Here is an 11,185-nt window from a genome sequence, read left to right on the forward strand (position 1 = left end):
TTTCACAGTATAAATTTTTATTGCTACTTGGCTGAAAAGTTAATTAAAAATACAGCTTTTCTGCTCAAACCTATTCATAGCAGCATCTCCCAAAAAGAAACACATGACCATCACCCACTCTCAAAATGATGATTTGAGCAGACAAACAGCAAAAGTGCTTCTCTTTTCCTAAATCATAGAACAAATTATTTCCTAAACCTAATCGCATCAAAATTTAACAGAACTGAAATGAATTCCGCAGTTTTCTGCATGCTAAAATATAAACATAAAAATATCATATGTTCCAAAACAATGCCTTATAAACATAAATGTTATTATCTGTACAAAGTAATCACATTTTCATATATATTTTATATTGTGTATTCATTTATATTGGGCATGCTTCAGACATTAAATACATTGATAATTAGTATCTTAAACAAAAGATAGTATCTTGATGGGTGACGATACACCACAGAATCCCAACATTTCTATATTTTGTACTGGAGGACCTATAAATTTGCATGAAACAATGAAGTACAAAAATAAACCTCAGCTTCTTGGCATTGAGAGAAAATATTCAAGAATCTCTAGAAAAAAAAGAATATACAGAAATGACAGTGAGATCAAACTTTGGTCACATGGAAAGCAATTGGAACATCTCCTATTATGGTCTTATCAAGAGTTAACCATAAACATATGCAAATAAGTCATACAGCTATACAGCATATATGACATATGACGATGGAACAATTTTTTGCCACAGACATAACTTTTCAGTTAATGTCATTCAAAACCAAAACCCAGACACACACGGACAAATGGTACACATAACTAAGTACATCAGTACATATGAGTACAAATGTCATTCAAAACCAAAACCCAGACACACACGGACAAATGGTACACATAACTAAGTACATCAGTACATATGAGTACACTCACACACAGTCAGTTCATTTGATCCCTTTGTGGCAGAAGACAAATTAACTTCCTCTGCATGGCAAAAACACAAACATAATGGACTTCATAAGAAATGTAGGTGCGGGTAAATAAAATGTTGTATCATCTTAATGAAAAACAACTGGCACACGTGCCACCACCAATTGAAAACCCAACAATCACACAGACACAAACATTTTACATTAAAATCTTCCACTTTAATATCATATTGTATGGTACTTAGTTCTTGTTCAGTAGTTTTCTAAATTAAAGGGAATACTCCGCCACTTGATTATTGATTCATATTAACAGTACCCTGTGTGTCACCCACAATGACATTTGTACTCTCCATAAATGTACTTCCCTTGAACACCACCACTCCTAATATTCATGAAGCTCTTGCATGAGTAAACATTTTGGTTCAGTTCATGGTAAAGAAAGAGTGTGTCTGTAAACATAAAGCTGCCCATCATCCAGTATGTGGCCATAGCTCTGCACGTGCACTGTTCTGAGTAACACAACATGATGAATATTTGGCTGCAAGAGCACATACAGTACAACAGCACACAGACATAAAGTGGACCTGAAGCACTGGCATAAACAACTCTTGGCTTAACTGGCAATCTAGAGCCAAACACAGAGGCAAGCAGCTCACGCACCAAGAGCGACTATGCTATGAAACAAAGGAACACTTTTCAATGAGAGTGAACAGAAGGTGGACAACGACAGAACATAGTTCACAGCTCACACATTCACACACACGCACACACACACAGACTGACAGTTAGGGAGTGCTCAGTTTCTCTTCATTTTCAATGAATGCAGAAAAAAACCCTCCTGTTTGCAGGCCACTCAAAGGCTAGCCTCTTCCATATATACAGTACACACAAGCACGCATTGAAGCCTTGAGTATGTTGCATATATCAAGTTAAGGAGCAATGTTGATCGTCCTCATGCCTTTAGAATAGTTGTGCATCTCACACTTGTGAATATTCTCCTCGTGCCCACTAGGCAAAGAAATGAGCACAATTCATGTCCATTCACCACTGCGCCTGCATGAAGGAGAAAAGCCAGATGCTCCTCTGTCATTATGACATTAGACCCCTGCTCTCAGGTTCTGTCTGTTTTGGCAAACTGGTCTTCCTCTTGAGTGCCAACATGGCGGACTGTGTGTGGATTTAGAGGACCAGAGTGTGCGCCTGTAGTGTTTGGCGTGTGTCTGAGTATGGGGTCTCCAGGTCGGTGAGGTGAGATTATTTTATTACCAAAGCCCCAAGTTTACTTCCTGGCATTCTGGCTCTCAGACTCATAAGTGGTATCTGTCAGTGTTCTGGCACATTGCTGTCAAAATCACCCAGCCTCCCAATTGGGCTATGTGAAATGAACCCCCGAATTTAGAGAGACACATGTGTGAAAGACAAACTTGAATCACATGGGTGTCTCATTCGCCACCTTTGCCTAATAAATACTGTATATTCTTCAGTAATCTACTTTCTCTTAGAGAAGAATGAATGAGTTTGACCAAGACAGGCCACAACAATCACAACAACTCAAAACCTATGAGTTTCCTGTGCATTTAACACATAGCTAATATGTGAGATCATACTCAAATATATTAATATCTATATAGATTTTGTTTAACTATATACAAAGTGCTTTGACAGTGTAAGATTCTTTCAAACAAATGACTCCATACACATACCGAAACTAATTAGTGATCCAAGTAACATAAATATTTATGCAAATGTAGTTGTTGTAATGTGTAATGAAAAAAAACAGTCTCTCTACTCTTATGATATGAACTGTCTATATGTTCAAGAGGTCCATAAGATTATTTTGATGGGTAATTGACTACTGAAGCTAAGAGTCAAAAATAAGACAAACTATTTTAAAGGGAAGCTATGCATTTCAAACATATGCAGATTAATAATCTTTTTCAGGAAATTCTCTGACACAGTTGTGGTCAAACACATAGGTCCTCTCACCATAAATGAATACTGACTTTTCAACTGTGCTTAATATTTTTGGCCTCAACCAAATCAGGCAGAGAGTAAAATAATTCACTAATGGAGAACACAATGAGATGAAACACTTGGATCCTCATTAGCAGTAAAGGAGAGCTTAGGGGAGCTCTTATCCCTATCCAACTACAAGCTACAACAGCCACTGGCTCACGCTCTCAGTGCCTTTCATAAATGCCTTCAAATACTTCCTCCAAACACACAGACAGAAACACAGACGCATGCATGCAAGCACACACACACACGCACGCACGCACGCACGCACACACACACTACCCAATACTACAATACCCATCCCTGGGACAGGGGCCTTTAGGGTCACACGCTACTACACCTCCATTGTAAAGACTCCACAATACAGACACAGACTTGTGTCTGAGCTATGCAACCCATGTCCCCATTCCCCAATAAAGATTTCCAGTAAAATAAACAGTCTAAGTGGTAGGATTGGGTTTCCATGTGAATGTTTTGATGTATTGAAATATTTTGGCACATTTTGAATGACAAACAGTTGCTGACCAACACCAATTTCATTTATAGCCTCTGCTCTATACCTAAAAAATTTGGGATAATTGCTGAACGCTAGCATGTCTATCAGGCCATCCCAGACCAGACACTGATACAGCAGAGTCACATTACAGTACTTGGCGAGGAACTCCCACCCACGCAGCTTCACAATGCTGTGAAATCAAACATAAAACCACCATTAAATCCATCATCTTTTGTTTAAATGGCACAAAAGCTCTCACTCCTTTAAAAGGGAATTGTATATGAGGGGTATAAGGTATCCTTCCTTAACGTGAACCTGATGAAGCAACTTCCGAAACGCGTTGTTCATGCCACATAAAGTCAGCAAAATATACCCTCCAGTGTGCGATGTATAGTACTGTTTGACTTTTCAATAGTTATACTGCACACCATCAGCACCTGGAGCAAGAAGAGCTGTGCACAGGGATTTTGACCTTTGATAGGTATCCTTTCTTATACTTGACCAGGGAGACATACAGAACTAGGAGCTTCAGTGTTCTCGCTACAAAAGCCTGTAAATACAGCCAATATTTTTTTTAAATAGATGCTTCCGGAAAAAAATTAAAAATAATAATTAATTCGGCAAACACGAATAATCCAATTGCTGCATATATAAATCAATTTGTTGCATTCCTATAAAGTACAATAAATAAATACATTTCTATTTTGTCCATATAATTTCTTGACATTTGTTATATGAATATCTATAATTAAATTACATTATTACTATTGAATATCATATTTCTACGAAATGCAATTCTATGCATTAACCAACAAAAAAAAAGCCTCATTAGCTCCATACTTCCAAGACTCGTAGGTCGAGCTAATAAGATAGCTTTCATTCCAAACCTTCAGAAAAAAACACATATTCTGATAACACACTTATCCATGCGCATCTGTTCGCTCTGGTTTGGCCTCAAGAGAACCTGATATAGGTTTTCTGTACATGACAGATGAGGGTCCTGTAGACTACCCTCCAAACCAGGACAACGTAAACGGAGATGTTCCATTTTGGATGGGAATTAAAATGCATGTCTGACTAACCGAAGAGGAAGCAAAGTGGAGGCGGAACAGTGACAGACATGACTAGTGGTGGAAGGGAGAGCACAAGCTAGCCTTCTCACGTCTCACCACCAGATGGCCCCTCAACCCAAAGCTAAAATGAGGCGTTTCACCTTGTCAAAGCAATGGTGCAGCCAAGTCTGAAATCTGCTCTTTTGTCAGTGAGAGCGCATGGGGGAGAAAAAAAAAAACAAAACCATAAGAGATATCCACTGCAGCCCAGCACACCAGCGCTCACCTACCGTTCCAAATCTCAGTCTTTTCAGCTGAGAAGCGGAGTGCCAGACAGACACATTATAGTATCTGTCAAAGGAGATACATGTAGGGCTATTCTGAAAATGGATGGTCATGGCAGAGGATCCACACACACACTCAGGCACGGTCACAGACATAGGACATTACAGTATACATTACACTATGTGTCACTTCTTTTCTTACACTGGCGTATCAAAAACCACTTTGCCTCAGTTTATACACAAGGCTAATTATTGTATTCTCGTATTGGACAATTTCATTTACAGAGAGGAGGAAATATCCGGGTTTAGTCCTCAGAACAGTAATACACTGGTTCATCAGAGAGTTTGACTAAAGTTGAGTCTAAATGGAGTGAAGTGTTACAGCCCATTTTTGTTGGCATTACTCTTTCGCTCTTCAGCAAATGACACACTTGTAACTTCAAGTACTCAAGTTGAAAAGTTATCTCTGAGCAGCGAAGGTCATTTCAATTATTCATCTTCACAATGCCTTGACTGGCTTGACTGATCTGCATGTTCAATTACACCACTGTGTTATTTCACATTGTGGGAGTGTGAGTGAAGCACACCCTGCACTCTGTCTTCTCACTTCCCCTCTTCCTACTCTGTCGAGATACTTGGGAGTTGTAGTATTTTTCCCTTCACCCAGCCCAGCTTGAAGGTGATGCACTCTTTGTGAGAGACTCTCCCCCTGTGTGACAGAAAACAGCTCCGCAATGGACACCAGGGAAAAGGCCTGGCCATATTTTGTCTGAAGGCTCTGTCTACAGTCTGGAGATGATAAATAATGTCTGACAAACATCCACTGAAAAGTGGTTTTCCATCTCTTTTGGAAAGAAATCCACAAGCAGGTAGCCCTCCTTTCAGAACTGCCTTTCTTCTTCGGGTGTCAACTGCAGCAGACATTTTGGCAGGACGCGCCATGTTCAAGGCCGTCCACTGTGCAGTAGGATGAGTCAGGTTTGGACAGAGAGAGAGAGAGAGAGAGAGAGTGAAAAGAGAGAAGAAAAGAAGCTGTGATGGTGGTCCAGTGAATTCCTCCAATGGATGTCATTACTGACCGAGAGCCAAAGTAGTCCCCCAGAACCAGGTAATTTACAGTAGGCACTTTTTTCACCTTTTGGTCATAGGATGGCCCTTGAAACTTTCTCATGGGGAGGCTTTCTAGGATGATAAGGCTAGAGATCAAAAAGCCTGCCTTGAGCGTGACCTTGATAATAAAGGGCTAAGCTAGCATATGAGATCAACACTGTTCTACATATGAGGTATTCCAGCTCAGGCGGAGGGGATGAACCTTGCTTCAAGACCTCGTTTCATTGGTCCTGATACTCCTTGCCTGACCAGTCCATGAGACCTATCCACCTGCCAGGCTCCACGGATAGACTACCATCTAGCACTCTGGGCAGATGGCACGCTATCGGGTTGGTGCACTTGGGACTCCACACACAATGACAGGGCTGAATGGATACAGGAACTGGAATATCCCACAGGTACCATAGAGGGCCTCGTCTTTTCCTCTTGGCATGGCACTACCTCAGAGAGATGCCCCTGCACCACAGCTGTCACAGGGCTGTGTCGTAGACCTCCTGCTGGAGACTGGTGACGGGGAGACCGGAGACTGTCGTCTGAGGGTGATCCCAGTCTGGGTCTCTGGCAGAGGGGGGAGTGGAGGGAGGCGGAGGCCCTGGGACAACCTGGCTCTGGATCCTCAGCTGCTCCCGCACATCCTGCTCCAGACTAGGAGGCACCACAAGCTGGTCTTCTGGGTCCTGTTGCGCAGGAGCGGCAAAGTAACCAGACTTCTTCTTGGGAGCCTCTAAGGCGACCTCAATGAGATTGTGGCTGTCCTCGGGGACCACAACGGAGCCATTGGACAGCTTCTTGCCGAAGAGGCTCGAGGTGGAGGGGGACTTCTTCAGGTCGGTGATCTCCCTTCCGCAGACGGCCAGCAGGCATCCATTGGTCGTCGAAACCACCACACTGTTCTGACGCCGCACTTTCCCGTTGGGGTAGCTGAAATTCCGGTGGTCTTTCTCGTTGGGGCTCTCGGGGGCCCCGGAGCGGATTTGGAAGGCACAGCAGTGGATGTCGACCTCCACCTCCAACTTGCTGCCATTGGAGATGACGCCCTCGAGTGGGGTCTCGTCATCGCTGTCCAGCCCGTTGTCGGACTGGTTACTGGAGAACGTGGCGCAGGACGGCTGGCGCTGGAACAAGGCAGGATGGGCTCCCCCGGGCCCCGGGCCGACTCCTGGGGGTCCCCCTGGGCCTCCGGTGCCCGTGGTCGCGCTCGTGATCATGGTCGGGTGCAGGCTGCAGCGGCGCTCAGGGCGAGCCGCAGGATTGGACGGGTGCTCGTCAGAGGCCGTGGACCCCGCCTCACTGCCGACCTCCGAGGCTGAGGTCTCGCTGCTGAACTCTGAGGCGATGCCACTGCTGGAGGACGGGGTGGCGGGGTCGCCCATGGGGGGCACAGAGATAGGGATGGGAGTTGGCAACGGGGTGGGCACAGGTCCTTTACCCTCAGGGGCGGGCGTGGCGGTGGTGGTCAGCAGTGGCTCGCAGGTGCAGCTGTCCTCCCCGATGTGCAGGGCCACCACCACTGCCCCGACGTTATCCCGGCAACCGTAGCTCTGCGCCAGCGTGCAGAGCTTCTTGGCGGCGGCACGGGGGTCTCGGACAGCCTGCACGGTGCGCACCGCCTCCTGGTAGGACACCTTCTGGAAGAGCGCCCGGTTGCCCAGGATGAGGAACTCGTCCTGCGAGCACAAGGGCTCTGTACGTACCCAGGGCTTGGGTAGCACCCACGGAGACAGGTAGGAACAGCCAAGCAGACGGGAGCAGCACGTCACGCCGCTCACTTTAATGTCCTGCAACAGCATGGGGACACAGGTCAGTGCAGAGGTCAGAGCAGTCACATGGAGCAGTCTCTCACTTCAAGAGTTTAAAGGTAAAGTCCATAATTCTAGTGAAAGGTTGCTGTTATTTTCAGATTACACCTGTTTTTTTCTGTGCAGGAATGTGCTGCCTAGAACAGTTGACTCACCCTGAGCCACTTTACTTGTTTATTATTTACAGAACCAGAACCATGTATAAACACTGGAGTCTTTTTTGAGCACTCACTTAGAATGGACAGCTAAAAGTCCCTAAGAGGTCTGTGAGGAGAAAGCGACTAAATTTGACAACAAGCTTATTGGATTGGATTCATGTACTGTACCTTTAAGAGCCAACCTAGAGAGCCTACCTCTGTGATGATGGCCTTGGCGGCTTTGACACGCTCCATCTCCTCTGTGCTCTGCTCCAGGCTGAAGACTTTTGACAGGTGCAGTGGTTGCCCGTCCCGGCACAGGACAGCCTGGCAGGTGCCCACGTTGGCCACTGTCAGGAAGAAGTAGCCTCCGGGCTCTGAGGACTCGTGGTGGATGTAGCACAGCAGTGCAGAGGCACCCAGCTTCTGTCCAGCCACCCCCAACTTCCTGCAGAAGAGCCACAATCAAAGACAATCAGACCTTTATTTAGCCTCACTGACACCAGACTGGTGCGCAAATCTCAACTGAGATTGAGAATGGACCTGGGGATGCTTCGTTCACTTCTGAATTCCAAGGGGCATGACCAGCAGTGAACTTAAACTTAAATAGGTACATTAAAGGCTTTTAGGAAGTACAGCAAACACATCTTTCTTGTGACAAAGGTTTGGAGTGGTTTACTCAAAAGAAGATACAAATCTGTGTTGTTTAATACTGACACCATCAGTGCAGTGCAGTCTGTCATTGTATAAAGCCCGCCCCATGCTGGATAAGCAGTTGGGATTGGTTCCTGGGTTTTCTGTGATTTTGTAATACGCTGTGAATTGAAGAATTGCCAGACGGATCAGCAGAGCATATTCAGATACGTTCACAGATCCGTCTGGGTTCACCCCGGCTACAAAATTCCTACATCATATATGTGGTTGACAGAACATCCAAAAGCTTGAAAGGTTGAGTCTGAGAAAAAAGTTGCCTATTGCCAATCAAATTACATCTCCATCTTCCAGGCTCCTGGAGCAAACTGTTGATTGGCTGAAATATTTCCATGGCTTGGACTACTAAGCCGTTATGTTGTTACAGAGCTCAGTCTTCCAGAATTGTTTTTTTGTTGTTGTTTTGAGCACACACAGCTAAGACAGCCAGAGGACCGTGATAATGACAGGGTAAGAAAATTATGTTCCAGTCCGTTTGTAACTAACTGGATAACTTTAATTGGATAACTGTGACTCAGATATGACAAGACAGTTATCTAGTTTCAACAGTTATGTAGACACTGTATTTAATATTTCATGGGTTTTCTGTGATTTTGGAAACCGCTGTGAATTGAAGAATTGACGATCTGCAGGGCTAATTTAAATGTGTTCACAGATTCATCTGTGTTCACCCAAGCTACACCTTACTGTCTCTGAAGATTCCTTCCTGCATCATATATGTGGTTGACATAACAAAATAAAAGCTTTAAGGTTTGAGTTTGTGAATTCCCTCCTTCCTTGTTCCTGAAGCCACCTGTTGATTGGCTGGAATTTTTCAAAACTAGGTTGTAGCACCCACTAACGTAATAATTTCCCACCAAAATAATAAATATTATGTTTGTAGGAAGTGTTTGCAATTGAGTTGGTGTGAGAAGGTTAAAAATGTTATTACATTCACGTCCCACAAATGTAATAAATCACTGACTTATGAAATTATATCTGTTTTATCAGTTGTAAGAGTGTAGTTATTGTATCAAATTGTACTGATATGGTCATATGAACTTCAAAACCTAGTTCAAGGTCATTTAAAGTGGGCCAGAATACTTGTGCAATAAGTTGCGCTTGCGCTGAATAGTATCTACAATACTATACAGAAGCATAAAACATTTTATGGGACAGATAAAATGTTTGTCAAGGGAGAAGACAGCAAATGCTTAAATCATAAAGCTGCACACATCACAATACATGTTCAACGTGCTGTTATGGTTCAATGTTCCTTTAAAATGGAAAATTCATATCAAACTTCTTGGCTGACTTATCATTACGTTAAATGCATTTTAAAACATGGTATGATATGTTTGTGTATTTCAGTTCTAGAATATTTAGCTGGAATTTAATATAAAAGTTGTATGCTTTTATCAGGCAATAAAGAGAAAGGCAGAGCAGGTGATACCTGTGAGATGTGAGAAAAGTGTTGCTCATGTAGACACTGTCCATGCTAGAATGCTGTAGTTCCTCTGTCAGCACATCTCCCATGGTGCACTGCAGAAGACGAGGCACTTCCTCATTACGGTCGCCATCAAAGATCCCATAAGCTGCCTCCACGCTGTCTCCAAAGCGATCAACAGCCAGCACCGATACACACAACCTGCCATTTGGGAAAGGAGGGACATTTTTTTCCACTGTTTTTCAACTGTTCATTGACATGCCCATTTGAAAATAAATAAATGCAATATACCCAGTGTGTGTGTGTGTGTGTGTGTGTATCCTCCATGGTCATGAGCTGGCACCAGAGGGTGGGAGTGTTACAAGATACTGTTCAATGTGAGGGTCATGGCCACCCATGCAGGACTCTCATTAAAGTTGCAGTGGTCAGTGCCAATACATCTACAGGAAGTACTCAACTTTTAAACAGGATCCACTGACAGGGGTCCACTGACCTCAGGCCAGTAACAGCATTCATTTATGTTTTTAAATCCCTCCCTGTGCCTCTCTTTGTCCCCCAGACATGTGCTGAAACATGGACACACACACACATACACATGCATGCACACACACATGCACACACACACACACACACACACACACACACACACACATACAGATCTCCTCACTTGTTTCTCTGGCCGCTCATCTCTGCATAGCCGTGGTCCCACAGTGTTGAAGTGCCTGTGGTGTCCCCTGCAGTCATGGAAGGCTTCTGATCCAGCTTCAGGGTGGTGATGTGACTGATAAAAGGACAAAGCATGAGTCAAAGCAGCTTGACACTTTGTGATGTCCTTGTAATTATGTGTGTTTGTACAGTATGTGTATGTGTGTGTGTATGTGTGCGTGCATGTGTGTATGTGTTTGCGCATGTTTGTTGGTGTGTGGTAACATACCTGAATAAGTTGAGTGTTTTGTGCTCTAGAATGAGGCTACTGTTGCCGGTCAGGTCCAGTTCTTGTAGTGTGGCCGGTAAGGATTCCGGCAGCAGGATTTCAGTCAGGTCATTACAACTCACATCGACCAGCTACATCAGAAATAGAAAAGGATGGATAAACACACGCATACACACACTTTCTCACTCACACCATCACAAGCACCAAAACACTAACATGACACTTCAGACCACCTGCACATGTTGAGCAGGACACCATGATGCCATACAAACGTAAATGAATGCAGCACCAGCGTTCTGA

The 11,185-nt window shown here is 44.0% G+C and overlaps 1 protein-coding gene across 1 annotated transcript in view; it reads right to left on the reverse strand.

The window, feature by feature from the left end:
* Window positions 1-6: 6 nt before the first annotated feature.
* The window catches only part of phlpp2 (PH domain and leucine rich repeat protein phosphatase 2), a 42,828-nt gene continuing 31,649 nt past the window's right edge, over window positions 7-11,185 (reverse strand). Inside the window, 5 exon segments of the mRNA XM_048262924.1 lie at window positions 7-7,656; window positions 8,031-8,262; window positions 9,958-10,152; window positions 10,619-10,732; window positions 10,886-11,016. Coding sequence (XP_048118881.1) covers window positions 6,349-7,656; window positions 8,031-8,262; window positions 9,958-10,152; window positions 10,619-10,732; window positions 10,886-11,016 — 1,980 coding nt within the window. The 3' untranslated portion in view covers window positions 7-6,348.

This window comes from Alosa alosa, chromosome 14 (assembly GCF_017589495.1).
Source record: "Alosa alosa isolate M-15738 ecotype Scorff River chromosome 14, AALO_Geno_1.1, whole genome shotgun sequence".
NCBI classification, from domain to species: Eukaryota; Metazoa; Chordata; class Actinopteri; order Clupeiformes; family Clupeidae; genus Alosa; species Alosa alosa.